Consider the following 18,483-nt stretch of genomic DNA (forward strand, 5'->3'; position numbering starts at 1 on the left):
TAATCTTATGTGTATTATCTATTTATTTAAAGGAGACACGTCATGCTTTCCCGGTTCTGACCCGTCCCCTTGTTGTGATGAAGGTGTTTCTGCATGTGAGCGTCCTGCAGAGTCAGAACCTTCAAAGTGCGCTCTGCAGGGAGTAGAGGAGGAGACCTCCCAGAACGCCTCGTGGAGACACGGCACTGTGCATTCATTCTTCCTGGGTGCTGTGTCGTAGAAGCACCCAGTAGCCACGCCCAGAACTATGACGCGATACGGTCATGCGGTACCCGGAACCAAATGGACCAATCCGTGGAGCCGTTGCGTTAAGCCCCCGCTGATTGGTCCAAATTGACCAATCCACGGACTTCCTCACACACTCCGTGCATCCTCTCTCAGACCCATCCTCTCTCTGACCCATCCCCTCTCTCTCAGACCCATCCTCTCTCAGACCCATCCCCTCTCTCTCAGACCCATCCTCTCTCAGACCCATCCTCCCTCAGACCCATCCCCTCTCTCTCAGACCCATCCTCTCTCAGACCCATCCTCTCTCAGACCCATCCTCTCTCAGACCCATCCTCTCTCTGACCCATCCTCTCTCAGACTCATCCTCTCTCTCAGACCCATCCTCTCTCAGACCCATCCTCTCTCTCTCAGACCCATCCTCTCTCAGACCCATCCTCTCTCAGACCCATCCTCTCTCAGACCCATCCTCTCTCAGACCCATCCTCTCTCAGACCCATCCTCTCTCAGACCCATCCTCTCTCAGACCCATCCTCTCTCTCAGACCCATCCTCTCTCTCAGACCCATCCTCTCTCAGACCCATCCTCTCTCTCAGACCCTTCCTCTCTCTCAGACCCTTCCTCTCTCTCTGACCCATCCTCTCTCTCAGCGCGATTGTGAATCGCTCAGCGCGATTCACAACGTCCCGACTGGCCCCGACCAATCGGAGCACGGTATAGGTGAGAGTCTAAGACGGGTGGTTGTTCCTAGATAACATCTGAAGCTTATGGAGCTTTGTGGAATCAGCTTCCAGTTTGTGTTCGGGCGGCAGACTCCCTATCCGTTTTTAAGAGTGCGCTTAAGACCTTCCTTTTTGATAAAGCTTATAGTTAGGGCTGATTAGATTCAGCCCCTAGTTTTGCTGATATAGGCTTAGTTTGTCGGGGACATCTTGCTTCTTCCTTCTCTCTGTCTGTACCTGTGTACTCTCATGTTCCGATTAACCCAGCTTCCCCACATGTCTTTCTTTTTGGTGTCTCTATACGCCGGGATCCGGAGTCATGGATGATCCTGCGGTCCTGTGTCCTGGATCGCGAGCCCTGGATCTTGAGTCGTGGCTGTGGTCCTGGATCATCGGTCCTGGATGGATATCCTCGTGGATTCATCTTCCTATTATACACACATGCATTTCCAAACATCTGGACTACCTATGTTGCAAATGTATTATCTTTCAATTTACACACAGCATCTATCGCCCGTCTGTCCGTCCTGGGAGAGGGATCCCTCCTCTGCTGCTCTCCCTGAGGTTTCTCCATGTTCCCTTAAACTGTGGGTTTTCTCTGGAAGAGGACAGAGGGTCTAAGGACAGAGGGTCTAGGGACAGAGGGTCTGAGGACAGAGGGTCTAAGGACAGAGGGTCTGAGGACAGAGGATCTGAGGACAGAGGGTCTAAGGACAGAGGGTCTGAGGACAGAGGGTGTCGTATTGTCATACTGAATGTAATTGCACCGTCACAACAGCAGATGGAGCCAAAGGAGTGTTCCCTCAAGCGAGACACCGGCTAAAGAAACAGCAACAGGAGAGAGATGCAGAGACAGAGGCCGGCTGGCAGACACTTCTTGCACTATTTCTATTCTACTTTATTCGTATTTTCTTGCACTATTTGATCTGTTCTGTGACCTAAGATTTCCAGTGTCATATCATTACATTACATTACATCACAAGTCACTTGTTAGACGCTTTTATCCAAAGAGACTCACACACTCAACACTGTGGGCGATCCCCACTGGAGCACTTTGGGGTGAAGCGTCTCAGGGACACAACGACATGCTGACTGCAGTGGGGTTTGAACCGGTGACCCCCTGACTCTAACACATACGCACAATCCACTGCGCCACACGCCTCTACGCTGTAGCTGCGTACACATGACAAGAAAAGCCTTGAATCTCGGAAAGGTATTTTTCTGAATTGTACCACACGCCTCTGCAGAGTCCTTCCCCTCGCTGAGAGCCTAACATGTATCTATCTCACCACGACTTCATCCAGCAGCTCGTAGATCAGGGCGAAGTTCATCTGCACCGCTTTCTCCGTCAGGGCGCCGCAGTAGTCCTTCACCAGAGACGCCAACCTGAGGAACATCTCCTTTAGAACAGCAGCCTCCATTGGAATGTTTAAATGAAAGACCCATCTTTTGAACGTGGCTTATCTTTTGGGGCGATTGGAATTTCTTCGTCGTGTCACTGTTCACGTTTTATGTTTCCGTGATATCACTCTTTCCGTTTCTTTATACCTTGTTCTTAATCATGTTCCTCATTTCAACCCGAGGAACATCACGTGGAACCCATAACGGCCCACGGTGACACAGGACATTTAGATGTTCTGGAAAGTTCCTTATTCAGCTGGAGCCTTCCTTTATCTCATGAGGTCCCAGACAAATGTCGTCTGACTTCACACTTGGGGCCTTTCTCATTTCTCTAATTCCCCTCCCAGACTCCTATCCTCGACTCCTATCCTGACTCCTCTCCTCGACTCCTCTCCTCGACTCCTTTCCTGACTCCTCTCTTCAACTCCTATCCTCGACTCCTATCCCCGACTCCTATCCTCGACTACTATCCTGACTCCTATCCTCGACTCCTATCCTCGACTCCTATTCTCGACTCCTCTCCTCGACTCCTCTCCCCGACTCCTATCCTCGACTACTATCCCCGACTCCTCTCCTCGACTCCTATCCTGACTCCTCTCCTCCTATCCTCGACTCCTACCCCAGACTCCTATCCCCGACTCCTATCCTGACTCCTATCCTCGACTCCTATCCTGACTCCTCTCCTCGACTCCTATCCCCGACTCCTATCCCCGACTACTATCCCCGACTCCTATCCTCGACTATTATCTTGACTCCTCTCCTCGACTCCTATTCTCGTCTCCTATCCTCGACTCCTATCCTGACTCCTCTCCTCCTCGACTCCTATCCTCGACTCCTATCCTGACTCCTCTCCTCCTCGACTCCTATCCTCGACTCCTATTCTCGTCTCCTATCCTCGACTCCTATCCTGACTCCTCTCCTTGACTCCTATCCCCGACTACTATCCTGACTCCTCTCCTCGACTCCTATCCTGACTCCTCTCCTCGACTCCTATCCTCGACTCCTCTCCCCGACTCCTACCCCCGACTCCTATCCTCGACTCCTATCCTGACTCCTATCCCGACTCCTCTCCTCGACTCCTATCCTGACTCCTATCCCGACTCCTCGACTCCTATCCCGACTCCTCTCCTCGACTCCTATCCCGACTCCTCTCCTCGACTCCTATCCTGACTCCTATCCTCGACTCCTATCCTGACTCCTATCCTCGACTCCTATCCTCGACTCCTATCCCGACTCCTATCCCGACTCCTATCCTCGACTCCTATCCTGACTCCTATCCTCGACTCCTATCCTCGACTCCTATCCTGACTCCTTTCCTGACTCCTCTCTTCAACTCCTATCCTCGACTCCTATCCCCGACTCCTATCCTCGACTACTATCCTGACTCCTCTCCTGAGTCCTATCCTTGACTCCTATCCTCGACTCCTATTCTCGTCTCCTCTCCTCGACTCCTCGACTCCTATCCCCGACTCCTATCCTCGACTCCTATCCTCGACTCCTATCCTGACTCCTCTCCTCGACTCCTATCCCCGACTCCTACCCCCGACGCCTATCCCCGACTACTATCCCCGACTCCTATCCTCGACTCCTATCCTCGACTCCTATTCTCGTCTCCTATCCTGACTCCTATCCTCGACTCCTACCCCGGACTCCTATCCTCGTGTCTTAGTCCCGCCCGCAGGAGATGCGAGCGGAGGAGTCGAGGAGGGGAACCGAGGAGAGAGGAGGCGAAGCAGCACACACACCCTGGGTCATGGGTCATTTCAAAAGCTTGTTTTGTGGCTAAATGTAAGATTCAAGCCGTTTAAGAATTATAATGCTGACATAACATGTCTTTATTATTATGGGATGCTCTGATGTGTTTGGTGTTTCAGCCAATCAGAGACAGGCTCTGTCTATATCCGAGACCTGTGAGATATTGATGAAGAAGAGGAGGATAGTCCTCGCACACTTAATGTAAATGTATCCTTCTGTTGGCCTTCAGGGTTTATTTATTAGATGGTCAACACATGTTTATCTTTCATGGTCAGCTTGCATATAGTTTACTTTAGTTCTGTTTTATTATTTATATATCATTATTTTTACTTCATTTTACTGTGTGTGTGTGTGTGTGTGTGTGTGTGTGTGTGTGTGTGTGTGTGTGTGTGTGTGTGTGTGTGACAGTAAGTCTGACGATGTGTCATATGTGCATAAAATACTATTAGAGCTACATCATTGTATTATAGTTTTAGAGGAACACCTGTACCTGTTGAGGAACTCGATGAGGCTGAAGGGGGAGGAGTCAGCGGTCGTCGTGGCGACCCAGTACAGCCCGCCCTGCCTGACGTGGAGGAAGTGAAGATCTCCGTGATTCTGCAGAAAATAAACAACAACAATAAATAAAGTGTATTGTGCAGAGCGCAGGTGGCATCCAACCAGAGCTGCAGATACACTTTAAATATATTATCTTATTATGTGAAGTGCAGAAAGTGAGGCTCCCTGCTACACTTTTAATTCAGATTAACTGCATATTTTTATTTTTTAAAGGAATGTGTCATATTTTTTATTGTATTTCCTTTTATTACATATCTATATTTACAAAATATTTATATATAGTAATATTCTAATTAGTTGTATTAATGTTACTGTTGAGTATGCAACCCAAAGCTAGATCTGTGTGTGTGTGTGTGTGTGTGTGTGTGTGTGTGTGTGTGTGTGTGTGTGTGTGTGTGTGTGTGTGTGTGTGTGTGTGTGTGTGTGTGTGTGTGTGTGTGTGTGTGTAAAATGTAGATCTCCTAAATAGGAGTTAGAGAGGGCCTGACACTGTTTGGTGGTTTAAGTCATTTTGGGTTCAGAACACATGTTTTCAAAGTAAAGGTCAACACTGGCTTTTCAAAATAAAATGATGCGATTTTTTTCGTAATAAAGGTTTGACTTTGAAACACACACACACACACACTACAGCGCGCACACACACACACTACAGCGCACACACACACACACACACACACACACACACACACACACTCTACAGCGCACACACACACACACACACACACACACACACACACACACACTCTACAGCGCACACACACACACAATAACTACAGCGCACACACACACACACACACACACACACACACACACACACACACACACTACAGCGCACACACACACATACACACACAGACACACAGTTACCATGACGACAGGGGGCTGGTCTCCAGGCAGCGCCATCACCTTCTCGTAGAAAACGTTGATGACATCACTTCCTGCCTCCCCGCGGACTGACGCTGAGGTTAAGGAGTACTTTTTAAACAGGAAGTTAAAACGGAACGTTGAGACAGAAACACACATTTAGTATTTTAGATGATGCGGTGAGGATACAGTCTTTGTAGATCAGGTTGTCTCCTTTTGAGGACAGGATGAAGAGCTGAGAGATCATCTGCTGAGACACAAACACAACCATAACTCCCTCCGTTGGACAAGAGACAGCAGCAGAACCCAAGCTGCCCCTCCTCCAGAGAGACAGCAGCAGAACCCAAGCTGCCCCTCCTCAAGAGAGACGGCAGCAGAACCCAAGATGCCCCTCCTCAAGAGAGACGGCAGCAGAACCCAAGCTGCCCCTCCTCCAGAGAGATAGCAGTAGAACCCAAGCTGCCCCTCCTCAGGAGAGATAGCAGCAGAACCCAAGCTGCCCCTCCTCCAGAGAGATAGCAGCAGAACCCAAGCTGCCCCTCCTCCAGAGAGATAGCAGCAGAACCCAAGCTGCCCCTCCTCAAGAGAGATAGCAGCAGAACCCAAGCTGCCCCTCCTCCAGAGAGATAGCAGCAGAACCCAAGCTGCCCCTCCTCCAGAGAGATAGCAGCAGAACCCAAGCTGCCCCTCCTCAAGAGAGATAGCAGCAGAACCCAAGCTGCCCCTCCTCCAGAGAGATAGCAGCAGAACCCAAGCTGCCCCTCCTCCAGAGAGATAGCAGCAGAACCCAAGCTGCCCCTCCTCAGGAGAGATAGCAGCAGAACCCAAGCTGCCCCTCCTCAAGAGAGACAGCAGCAGAACCCAAGCTGCCCCTCCTCCAGAGAGATAGCAGCAGAACCCAAGCTGCCCCTCCTCCAGAGAGATAGCAGCAGAACCCAAGCTGCCCCTCCTCCAGAGAGATAGCAGCAGAACCCAAGCTGCCCCTCCTCCAGAGAGATAGCAGCAGAACCCAAGCTGCCCCTCCTCCAGAGAGATAGCAGCAGAACCCAAGCTGCCCCTCCTCCAGAGAGATAGCAGCAGAACCCAAGCTGCCCCTCCTCCAGAGAGATAGCAGCAGAACCCAAGCTGCCCCTCCTCCAGAGAGACAGCAGCAGAACCCAAGCTGCCCCTCCTCCAGAGAGATAGCAGCAGAACCCAAGCTGCCTCTCCTCCAGAGAGATAGCAGCAGAACCCAAGCTGCCCCTCCTCAAGAGAGATAGCAGCAGAACCCAAGCTGCCCCTCCTCCAGAGAGACAGCAGCAGAACCCAAGCTGCCCCTCCTCCAGAGAGACAGCAGCAGAACCCAAGCTGCCCCTCCTCCAGAGAGATAGCAGCAGAACCCAAGCTGCCCCTCCTCCAGAGAGATAGCAGCAGAACCCAAGCTGCCCCTCCTCCAGAGAGATAGCAGCAGAACCCAAGCTGCCCCTCCTCCAGAGAGATAGCAGCAGAACCCAAGCTGCCCCTCCTCCAGAGAGATAGCAGCAGAACCCAAGCTGCCCCTCCTCCAGAGAGATAGCAGCAGAACCCAAGCTGCCCCTCCTCCAGAGAGACAGCAGCAGAACCCCAGCTGCCCCTCCTCCAGAGAGATAGCAGCAGAACCCAAGCTGCCCCTCCTCAAGAGAGACAGCAGCAGAACCCAAGCTGCTCCTCCTCCAGAGAGACAGCAGCAGAACCCAAGCTGCCCCTCCTCCAGAGAGATAGCAGCAGAACCCAAGCTGCCCCTCCTCAAGAGAGACAGCAGCAGAACCCAAGCTGCCCCTCCTCCAGAGAGACAGCAGCAGAACCCAAGCTGCCCCTCCTCAAGAGAGACAGCAGCAGAACCCAAGCTGCCCCTCCTCCAGAGAGACAGCAGCAGAACCCAAGCTGCCCCTCCTCAAGAGAGACAGCAGCAGAACCCAAGCTGCCCCTCCTCCAGAGAGACAGCAGCAGAACCCAAGCTGCCCCTCCTCAAGAGAGATAGCAGCAGAACCCAAGCTGCCCCTCCTCCAGAGAGACAGCAGCAGAACCCAAGCTGCCCCTCCTCCAGAGAGACAGCAGCAGAACCCAAGCTGCCCCTCCTCCAGAGAGATAGCAGCAGAACCCAAGCTGCCCCTCCTCCAGAGAGATAGCAGCAGAACCCAAGCTGCCCCTCCTCCAGAGAGATAGCAGCAGAACCCAAGCTGCCCCTCCTCCAGAGAGACAGCAGCAGAACCCCAGCTGCCCCTCCTCCAGAGAGATAGCAGCAGAACCCAAGCTGCCCCTCCTCAAGAGAGACAGCAGCAGAACCCAAGCTGCTCCTCCTCCAGAGAGACAGCAGCAGAACCCAAGCTGCCCCTCCTCCAGAGAGATAGCAGCAGAACCCAAGCTGCCCCTCCTCAAGAGAGACAGCAGCAGAACCCAAGCTGCCCCTCCTCCAGAGAGACAGCAGCAGAACCCAAGCTGCCCCTCCTCAAGAGAGATAGCAGCAGAACCCAAGCTGCCCCTCCTCCAGAGAGATAGCAGCAGAACCCAAGCTGCCCCTCCTCAAGAGAGATAGCAGCAGAACCCAAGCTGCCCCTCCTCCAGAGAGACAGCAGCAGAACCCAAGCTGCCCCTCCTCAAGAGAGATAGCAGCAGAACCCAAGCTGCCCCTCCTCCAGAGAGACAGCAGCAGAACCCAAGCTGCCCCTCCTCCAGAGAGATAGCAGCAGAACCCAAGCTGCCCCTCCTCCAGAGAGATAGCAGCAGAACCCAAGCTGCCCCTCCTCAAGAGAGACAGCAGCAGAACCCCAGGCCGTAGAGCAGTGCCGTGGGAAAGGAGAAAATGATGAACTGAATAACCAAAGCAAATTATTCCCCAACATTGTCTATTATGAATGTTTTGATGGCACCTTGAACGGAGTAGCTTTACTCTTCTTGTTGTACTTGTATAAATGACAATAAATGCTTCTAATCTAATCTAGAGATCAATCAGTTTCTCCATTAACTTGTGTGCAATGCTGCTGTGAAGAAAACACTTCCACAAAATGGGTTCAATCAAGTATACTTGTCTAGGTGAGTAAGGGAATATTACATTGACTGAAACTGTTAGGGGGTAACTGCTGTTAACATGTGATAAAGAGCCATCAAATAAAATATGTGATGAGTTACCAGTTAGTGCTTTACTTACATTGAGTAGATTCACGGTGAAACCGAGGAGTTTAATAACATAAAATACACTAAAACCCTTTGTTTTTAGCCATTAATAGCATTTGGAGCTAATTCACCGCAGCTAACGGTGGTCCGTTAACAGTTAAAGTTGACTATCACAGCATAATTAAACTGCTAATATCTCACATACGACCCAAACATGGTTCATGAATCAACACTGATACATTTCGACAGTTTAAATAGTTAAATAAAGCATCAAAAGTTCCTCTAAAGTTATATTAATGTCTGTAGCTTCTCAGCTCTCAACTGACAGACTGATGTTTACAAACCGGGTCAGAGATGATGGCGGGAAACACCACAGCGCCCCCTGTCGCACCGGAGGAGAACGGTACTGCATTATGTTATATATTTATGTTAATTGACAAGACGTTAAATAAATGAAATAAACGCTATTCTGGCACTTTAAATTGAATGGGCAATTTTTATTTATTTTATCATGTTTTGGATTATCTTGTGCTTGTTTTCTGGCTAATATATGAGTAGTTGCTCTATTATTATTATTATTTGTATTATTACTATTATAATGGAGTGTGTGATAAGAATGGTACTGCTTTATTTGACATATTTAAGTCAATTGATATGCAAGAGAAATCAATAAATAAATCAATAAAATGCAAAAATCACACCCAGCTCACAAACCATAAAATATGTTAAAAAAATTATATTTATTTTAATTGTTTTTTTGTTACTTTTTACTATTATATGTTGTACAGTATATGTGTATTATTATAGTTGTATTATTATTTTTATTTATGTTTTTTTTTATTGTTTTTTAATATTATTGTCTTTTTTGTAGTATTATTATTATACATTTTTCAGGTCAGGTTTTTTAATATTATTATTATTATTATTTTATTTGTTGTTTTTACTATCATCATGTTTGTTATTACTACCATAATTATCATATTTGAAACGAATTATTAAAATTTTTTACCGCAGCTTGTAGTTCAGTCTTCCAACCAGCAGGTGGCAGCAGTGGCGGAAATTAACCCGGAAGTGTCTCTGAGAGAATTACCAGCGTCGTAGCGTTTGTTTTCCTCCCATTCAACATGAAGTAAGTCTTTTAACATTTAAATACTATATATATCTTATTATCTCTTCTGTTATGCGTTAATATCGTGTTTTATCCCTCTAATGGTTGCTCACTAATATCAATAACAATATAATAACTTAGGTATCGTCATACATTCAAGATGTGATGCCGACCCCCGTGAAAAAAACTCATCATTTAACAATTTTCCTTTTTTTTTAATTTAAACACACTTTTAAACACAATATTTGTACTTATAATAAATATATAGAGACATTTTATTAATTCGGCGTCAATAAAACACCTATTTATTCAATAATATCTGAGTTTTGTGCCTTGTGTTATGGCGCAGAATGGTTGGTTTGGTGCAGGAGGATTTGTTTTTGTTCCTAACTACATTGTATCCAGTATATGATAATAACCTTGCACTGTGCATAATTAATTTGTCATTACGTTGATTGCCAATACCGAACCCCGTCAGAAAAACCCATAATTTAACTAATTTATTTATTTTGTTGCCTTTAAACACACTTTTAAACACGCATTATTAACTTATATTAAATATTTACTAGTGTAGTAATAATTCGGCGTAAAATAAATAGTTATTTAGTCAATACTATTTGAGTTTAATGGTGTGTTGTGCTTTTCGTTATGGCGCAGAATGGTGAGTTGTACTGCAGGAGGATTTGTTTGTTGTTGTTTAGTTTCTTTAGATTTCCCGGATTCAGGATATATTCCAACTACATTTTATACATCCGTTGATAATAACCTTGCACTGTGCGTTATGATGTTGTCACATCCACGTGTAGTTTATCAGTTAATAGTGAAACGTACAATTGTTTTGTTTTTTAATGAAGTCTGGTGAGGAGTTTTCCTGAAGCTTCATCATCATTCACGTGAAATTACGGGACACATGTTTTATTACAAGGATTAAAGTAAGCATAGGACACCAAACCAACTGAGACCTGTCTGTCCGCCGCATCTACGCACGCGCGCACACCCAAGAAATGCATACAAGTAATACAATAAGAAAATAATGTTAAACCAGCATTAAATAAAGGCCGAGGCTATACAGGACGGTCCTGTACACAGCTCTCTGAAATGGCTATATACAGGACGGTCCTGCAGCTAACGTCAAACGACTATATCCAGACCGGGCTATTATAGCATGCTTAAGCAAGTTTCGCGGGTGGTAATGTAGGGATAGGATTCACAGATACATATTCTCACGACAACATTATTTTCAATGACTTTCCCCTCAATATAAAATTGCTTAGCTTTTTATGCTGATTTCAGTCTTTTGTTAGGCTTATCTTTTTATGTTGTTTCAATCATTTTCTACTTTATATTTTCCAATGCACAATGTTTTACTTGTAAAGGATATCCCTGCATACTTTAAAGACTACTCGGTTTTATTAAAACTGAAGTTTTTTTTAAAGACATTTCGTTGACGTGTAGTGATTTTGCATTGAAAGCAACACAAATCATTTATCGGCTACGCCGGCATTTTTATTTTAGAAATCGGAGAAACCGTCTTTTGAATTGTGTGTAGTATGCTGTACATTTTTGTAATGTATCCTGCTGTAAACGTTAATTGTACACCAATTATATCCATATTTCTGTAGACTACAGAAAAAGCCATTTCAGGGCTTCTGTGCAGGACCGTCCTGTATATAGCCACTCCCGTCCGCCGCGTCTACGCACGCGCACACATATAAAGAAGAAATGCATAAAAGTAATACAATAAGAAAATAATGTTAAACCAGCATTAAATAAACACATGGATTTATTGTTGGAACATTAAATGGCATATTACTGAATTTTCTTTATTAATGCATGTTCTAATGAAATACATCTAGCTTGTGATTCAACCTGCCTTCACAAGTCAGATTTAAATCTAACTTTTTTAATATGTCATGCAATAAATGGCAGATATTTCATTTGAAACACAGATACTTCAGAATCAGAATCCCTCCGTCCGTCCCCCAGAGGGGAAATGTGCATTACGGCAGAAAGATAGCTCAATGTTAATAAGAAGCATTCAGACAATATTAAAGATACAAGAATGATAAGAATTACACAATTTCCAAAAGGCACACCCTGTAACAGTTCTGAGGATTTAGCAGCCAGGTATATATTACATTACACCTGATGTCAAGGTGAACTTTACTCAGTTAAAGCCCTCCTCTGTCTTCAGCCCTCTGACGAAGGTGAAGCTGATCAACGAGCTGAACGACCGCGAGGCGAGTCTCGGTGTGAAAGAGTCGGTGTCGTGGCACACGGAGTACAAGGACAGCGCCTGGGTGTTCGTGGGTAAATACCATCAAGATATAAGCCTTCATTCAAGCGATGATTCTGATGAGCGGAGGCAGCGGGAAGGGGTGTGGTGGGGCAGCAGGTCTGTGAGGTGAGGGGGGGGGGGGTGCAGCAGGTCTGTGAGGTGGGGGGGGGGTGGTGTATTTTGAAAGCTGAGGAAGTGTGGGCACCCCTGCCGTAGAGGATGCTATTGCAGTCGTCGAGTCGTGAAGTGATGAATGCATGGATCAGGGTTTCAGAGGAGAGTGATGGCGGAGACGTTGCGGTGGAAAAAGGCGGTCCTGGTGATGTGGTTGAATTTGAGCTGACTGTCGAAGATGACTCCGAGGTTGCGGAGGAGGAGGAGGAGGAGGAGGAGGAGGAGGAGGAGGAGGAGGAGGAGGAGGAGGAGGAGGAGGAGGAGGAGGAGGATGATGATGATGATGATGATGATGATGATAGAGTGTGGCTGTCAAAAGTTGAAATTCTGGATGTCTGTGATACGGGACGGGGGGCCGATGATGATGATGATGATGATGATGAGGCACTCTTCAGTTGGAGATAGTTTCTTTGCATCCGTGCTTTTATTTAAAGTAGTACGATTTATTTGGAGGAGTAAGATAGCATGGTAAATGAACGAGTACGGGCTTCCTGGTTGAACTTGCGCTGAGCTCCAGTTGTATAATATATTTATAAAATATAGCAACTTTTATTCTATTTTTTTTTTTTAATTAATTTTGAAAACGTTTTTTTTTTTATCCGTATTTATTAATTTATATATTAATTTATTTCTATATTATTTTGTCTTTTTTGCATCCCATACTCATTGTATTAAATTAAAGTTAAACAGAAAATAATTAAGTTTGGGAAATAAAGACAAATCTGTTTTTAATGCAAAATAAAAAATTGAATAAATCGGCCAATCAAAATAAGAGCTTCCGTAATTTCATTTTTAACATTTAAAAAAATAATGTTGTGTCCCCTTCAGGAGGATTTCCCTACGAGCTGACCGAAGGAGACATCATCTGCGTCTTCTCTCAGTACGTTCAGAGAAACCTTTATTGAAAGTGATGGTTGTGTAGTTGATGTAAATGAATGGAGTTCACCTGTGTCTCAGGTACGGAGAGATCGTGAACATTAATCTGGTTCGGGACCAGAAGACGGGCAAATCCAAAGGGTTCTGCTTCATCTGCTTCGACGACCAGAGGAGCACCATCCTCGCTGTGGACAACTTCAACGGCATCAAGGTGAAGACACGACATTTAAAGAGGCCCTGTTCTTCTTCTGTGGTGTTCTGCTCTCCTGTAGTTCTATAGGCTTTAGTGCATGTACATCAGGGATGGGCCACTTGGATGGTGGTGGGGGCGACGTAATGTATGCACTGGCCACCAGGGGGCAGCAGATTCACTTGGAACACACACACACACACACACATTCCATGTTTTGTATGTAATTATTAACAAATATACTAAGTCTGACGTCTTCATTGACATTTTACAATCTCTCAGGGAACGTCCTCTAATACGCCACTGAACAAATATCAGTTCACAGAAATGTTATTTCATTTGTACAAGTGGCATGTTTGTGTTGAACAGGTTATTTAACAGTGGAATAAAACTATTTTAAACTATTGGAAAGCTCGGAAAATGTGTGCGCATTGAGATGAACCGTTAGAGGACACACACATGAAGTCATGAACACTGACCCAGACATTAGCCGTCTAACTTGAACCTCAGACACTTGTAGTCTCTGCATTCCCCTGATTCCACAATAAGGGGAGTGTCCACACAGACGCCCGTCAGCCCCCCCCTCCTCCCCCTCCCTCCCTCCGACATTATGGATGAAAAGCGTAGTAATCATACGTGACGTCACCCGGCCCAGAAAGACTTTTCCCCGTTGACTAACATGGGGACTAACTAAACTACCCAGTATGAACTATGTCATAGCCCTTATTAGAATCATTCGGTCCTTAAAGTTGTAAAATGCGCTAAAAGCCGAATCTAGATTTATTTCTCTGTGAGCCGAGAGTGGGAGCTCGGGGGGCGGGGCTTAATGACAGGAGGCGGGGCTTAAGGGGCGCATGCTCTGTGAGCGCACATAGGGTTCTTCTGCTCTGGGTAATCTGACATTTGGCTCTCTCAAAAGTTGGGCCATTTTATCTTCATGCGCCAAAGAGCAGCTCTCATAGGAAAGAACGAGGATGGAGTTTCTTCCTTTTTAATTGATTTTAATTTAGTTTTAATTTAGTGTGAGTAGTAGAAACAAGGCCACAAATAACCTTTCTTTCAGAATTGTGAGGACACAACCGGTGTATCTATCAGTCAAAATCCTGAGTATTAAAGTAAAAATTCTGAAAGAAAGTCAAACATTTTATAAAAGTAAAAATTGTGAGAAACTCCAAAAAATAATTAAAAGTTTCAATTCTGAAAATAATCAGATTCAAAAAGAATGTCAACCAAAAAAATCATCATTCTGAGAAAAAAAGTAAAACATTCTGAGAAAGTCAAAAAAATAGTTAAGTCAAAATTCTGTGAAAAAGTTACAATTCTGAAAATAATCAAATTCTAAAAGAATGTAAAAAAAATTCTGAGTCATAATTTCAATATAAACTCAAAATTCTGAAAAAAATCAAATTTTAAAAGAAAGTCAAAATTCAACAAAAAAAATGTCAAAATTTATAAAAATAAAAATTGGAAAAAGTCAGAATTCGAAGAGAAAAACATTTCTGAACCCCTCGGTCCCCCCTCACCCCTCGGTCCCCCCCTCACCCCTCGGTCCCCCCTCGGCCCCCCCTCACCGCTCGGTTCCCCCCTCACCCCTCGGCCCCCCTCACCGCTCGGTTCCCCCCTCACCCCCCCCTCACCGCTCGCTCCCCCCTCACCCCTCGGTCCCCCCTCACCGCTCGGTTCCCCCCTCACCCCTCGGTCCCCCCCTCACCCCTCGGTCCCCCCTCACCGCTCGGTTCCCCCCTCACCGCTCGGTCCCCCCTCACCCCTCGGTTCCCCCCTCACCCCTCGGTTCCCCCCTCACCCCTCGGCCCCCCCCTCACCCCTCGGCCCCCCCTCACCCCTCGGTTCCCCCCTCACCGCTCGCTCCCCCCTCACCGCTCGCTCCCCCCTCACCCCTCGGTCCCCCCTCACCGCTCGGTTCCCCCCTCACCCCTCGGTCCCCCCTCACCGCTCGCTCACCCCTCGGTCCCCCCTCACCGCTCGCTCACCCCTCGGTCCCCCCTCACCGCTCGGTCCCCCCTCACCATTCCCGTCCGACAGTAGATTGATAACTCAAACGCTGTGTTTCAGATCAAAGGGCGCACGATCCGCGTCGACCACGTGAAAGACTACCGGCCCCCCAAAGACTCGGAGGACATGGACGACATCACCAAGAGTCTGAGGGAGCAAGGCTGCGCGCCCACATTAGTGGAGGTTCCCCCCCCCTCCTCTTCTTCAGAGGAAGAGGAAGAAGAGCAGTACCACATCCCTGTGAAGAAGGCTAAGAAAGGTCAGTGAGGTCACTTCCTGTTGACCCTGAAACAGGAAGTAAGAGCAGGGGCGACGTATTTTTGAAGTGAAACCTGCAGGTAGCATCTCCCTGGTGTTTAACGCTGACTCAGGTCAGGGATTAAGGACTCTTAACGCTGACTCAGGTCAGGGATTAAGGACTCTTAATGCTGACTCGTTTCAGGGATTAAGGACTCTTAATGCTGACTCGTTTCAGGGATTAAGGACTCTTAATGCTGACTCGTTTCAGGGATTAAGGACTCTTAATGCTGACTCGTTTCAGGGATTAAGGACTCTTAACGCTGACTCGGGTCAGGGATTAAGGACTCTTAACGCTGACTCGGGTCAGGGATTAAGGACTCTTAACGCTGACTCGGGTCAGGGATTATGGACTCTTAATGCTGACTCAGGACAGGGATTAAGGACTCTTAACGCTGACTCAGGTCAGGGATTAAGGACTCTTAACGCTGACTCGTTTCAGGGATTAAGGACTCTTAACGCTGACTCAGGACAGGGATTAAGGACTCTTAACGCTGACTCAGGTCAGGGATTAAGGACTCTTAATGCTGACTCAGGACAGGGATTAAGGACTCTTAATGCTGACTCAGGACAGGGATTAAGGACTCTTAACGCTGACTCAGGTCAGGGATTAAGGACTCTTAACACTGACTCGTTTCAGGGATTAAGGACTCTTACCGCTGACTCGTTTCAGGGATTGATTTTGATTTCAGGGATTGATTTTCATATCTCTGCTTTCCAGAAAAGAAAGAGAAGAAGAAGAAGAAGAAGGAGAAAAAGGAGAAGAAAGAGAAGAAGAAGAGGCTCTCCCCCTCTTCCTCTTCGTCTTCCTCACCTCCTCCCGCCGCCATCAGAGTCAAAGAAGAGAGAGAGGACGCCGCCTACGAGAAATACAACCAGAGAGAGAGGGAGGGCGAGAGAAAGAGAGAGGGTGAGAGGGAGGGGGAGAGAGAGAGGGAGGGCGAGAGAAAGAGAGAGGGTGAGAGAGAGAGGGAGGGGGAGAGAGAGAGGGAGGGCGAGAGAAATAGAGAGGTTGAGAGAGAGAGGGAGGGGGAGAGAAGGGGGGAGGGCGAGAGAAAGAGAGAGGGTGAGAGAGAGAGGGAGGGGGAGAGAAGGGGGGAGGGCGAGAGAAAGAGAGAGGGTGAGAGAGAGAGGGAGGGGGAGAGAAGGGCGGAGGGAGACCGGGAGAGAGAGGGCGAGAGAGAGAGCAGGGGAGAAGGCGAGAGAAAAAGAGAGGGGGAGAGAAAGAGAGAGGGAGAAAGGAGGAGGGAGGGCGAGAAAGACCACAAAATGAAAAGGGAGTTTGACTGCGACCGAGAAAATGACAGAAGAAGAGAAACGGAGAGAGAGAGGGAGGGAGATAGGAGGAGGGAGGGCGAGAGACAGGGAGACAGGGAAAATGAGAGAAGAAGAGAGGGAGACAGGGAGAGAGAGAACGAGAGAAGAAGAGAGGACAGACGTAAGCACTGAAGTGGAGATGGAAGCCTGGAGGGGCTGTGGGTTACGTGTGGAAGAATGTCGCCCCCTAGAGGCTGCAGTGTGCATTACACCAGATCATTTCCTCTCCGCTTCAGTCACACAATCAAAGTTAAATGTTGTATTCTTTCAGTTTTTGTAATAAAATAAAAAAAACGTCTTCACCTGTGGTGTTTTTATGAATCAGGTTTTAAATTATTAATATTTAAAGGTCACCTATCGTGCTATTTTTAGGCAATAGCAGATATATAAAAATATATAAAAAAACATGAAGTGTTTTGCTCAAAATACCAAACAGATCATTCTAGCCATGTCCCTCTATTTCACTTCCTGTTTCTAAAGTGCTGATTTTGGTATAAAGCTTAAAAAAATAAAAGAGGAGGGGGACCCGGCAGCTCCTGTCTAAACCAGTGGTTCTCAACCAGTGGGTCGCGGACCCGTTTGAAGTGGGTCGCTGATGTGAGTGAAGAAAAAAATATTATTTTTTTTGTTTGAAAAAAGTGAAACTTTTATTTTGAAGGCCCGATGTCCTAACGCTGTGCATGCAGTCGGCGTTGGACTGGAAGTACCGGGGACCATAAACGGTTTTGAAAACTTCTGTCATCTTCTCAATAAAACATCTTTGATGATGTTTTTTCGAGTCTTCTGGCCAATCAGAATCAAGATGGTTGCCGGGACATTTCAAGGTTGCACATGTGTATCCTCCGCGGTCTTAAAATACCCACAATGCTTTGCACACGGACCAATTTCCCAAATCTTTGGCGGAAATCGCGCTCCATTCAAGGCGGGGCCTCGCATATGACGCACACCTGTTAGCCTGTTCCACCATTCTTCGTTTCCGAGGCTAGGAAGGATTCTTGCCTTCGCTTCTGAAGGACCTGACTCGGAGGGACTTGTCCTACAAAAGGGGGGCCTCATCTCACAATGTCGCTTCGGGCCCCAAGTTGGCCAGGGGCGGCCCTGCATATGACGCACACTTGCTAGCCTGTCCCATTCTTCGTTTTCCGAGGCTAGGAAGGATTCTTGAAACACCCAGGGTGAAAAGAGGAGATAGAGCAGTGGATTTGACGGAAGTCCCCACGAAGAATAACTTAGTGGTGGAAGTATTCTTTATACATCCATGGGTACAACTCCAGATACAAATGAACACATAATGAAATATGCCCCCCGGTTTGATTGACAGGTCGCAGAACAATGGGGGCTATCTCCCCTTACCCACAAAGTACTTCACACAGACCCTCCCCTCTTTGCTCTCCTCTCTGTGAGGAGCAGCGAGCTGTCAGAACAAAGTGAAAAACAAACAATGGCATAAAATATTATTAGCATGTCGGGTAGCAATAGATTTATTTATTTTCTTAGTGAACCAGAATGCGTAGTTTATATGTTAGTATTTCTAAAAACCTCCTGGGGAGAATCCCCCCAGACCCCCTGCTGG

At 46.9% G+C, this 18,483-nt stretch overlaps 2 protein-coding genes across 2 annotated transcripts in view; one reads left to right on the forward strand and one right to left on the reverse strand.

The window, feature by feature from the left end:
- Positions 1 to 6: 6 nt before the first annotated feature.
- LOC117441134 (E3 ubiquitin-protein ligase Siah2) overlaps positions 7 to 18,483 on the reverse strand; it is a 30,292-nt gene continuing 11,815 nt past the window's right edge. The window contains exons 3-6 of the mRNA XM_034077329.2: positions 5,715 to 5,772; positions 5,529 to 5,614; positions 4,594 to 4,700; positions 7 to 2,333 (exon numbers count right to left, since the gene is read on the reverse strand). Of these exons, the coding sequence (XP_033933220.1) occupies positions 2,228 to 2,333; positions 4,594 to 4,700; positions 5,529 to 5,614; positions 5,715 to 5,772 (357 nt within the window). The 3' untranslated portion in view covers positions 7 to 2,227. The remainder of the gene's footprint in view (positions 2,334 to 4,593; positions 4,701 to 5,528; positions 5,615 to 5,714; positions 5,773 to 18,483) is intronic.
- rbmx2 (RNA binding motif protein X-linked 2) lies at positions 9,703 to 17,212 on the forward strand. The gene is made up of 6 exons (XM_034077327.1): positions 9,703 to 9,786; positions 11,960 to 12,075; positions 13,046 to 13,097; positions 13,175 to 13,304; positions 15,357 to 15,555; positions 16,315 to 17,212. The coding sequence occupies exons 1-6, from the start codon at positions 9,782 to 9,784 to the stop codon at positions 17,040 to 17,042; spliced, it is 1,230 nt and encodes a 409-aa protein (XP_033933218.1). The 5' UTR covers positions 9,703 to 9,781; the 3' UTR covers positions 17,043 to 17,212.

The sequence above is a fragment of the Pseudochaenichthys georgianus genome, unplaced genomic scaffold (genome assembly GCF_902827115.2).
Source record: "Pseudochaenichthys georgianus unplaced genomic scaffold, fPseGeo1.2 scaffold_1508_arrow_ctg1, whole genome shotgun sequence".
NCBI lineage: Eukaryota > Metazoa > Chordata > Actinopteri > Perciformes > Channichthyidae > Pseudochaenichthys > Pseudochaenichthys georgianus.

Coding starts and splice junctions, on each gene's coding strand:
- rbmx2 (XM_034077327.1), top strand. Junction 12,076..13,045: donor CAGCGCCTGGGTGTTCGTGG/GTAAATACCATC, acceptor TGTCCCCTTCAG/GAGGATTTCCCTACGAGCTG. Junction 15,556..16,314: donor TGTGAAGAAGGCTAAGAAAG/GTCAGTGAGGTC, acceptor TCTGCTTTCCAG/AAAAGAAAGAGAAGAAGAAG.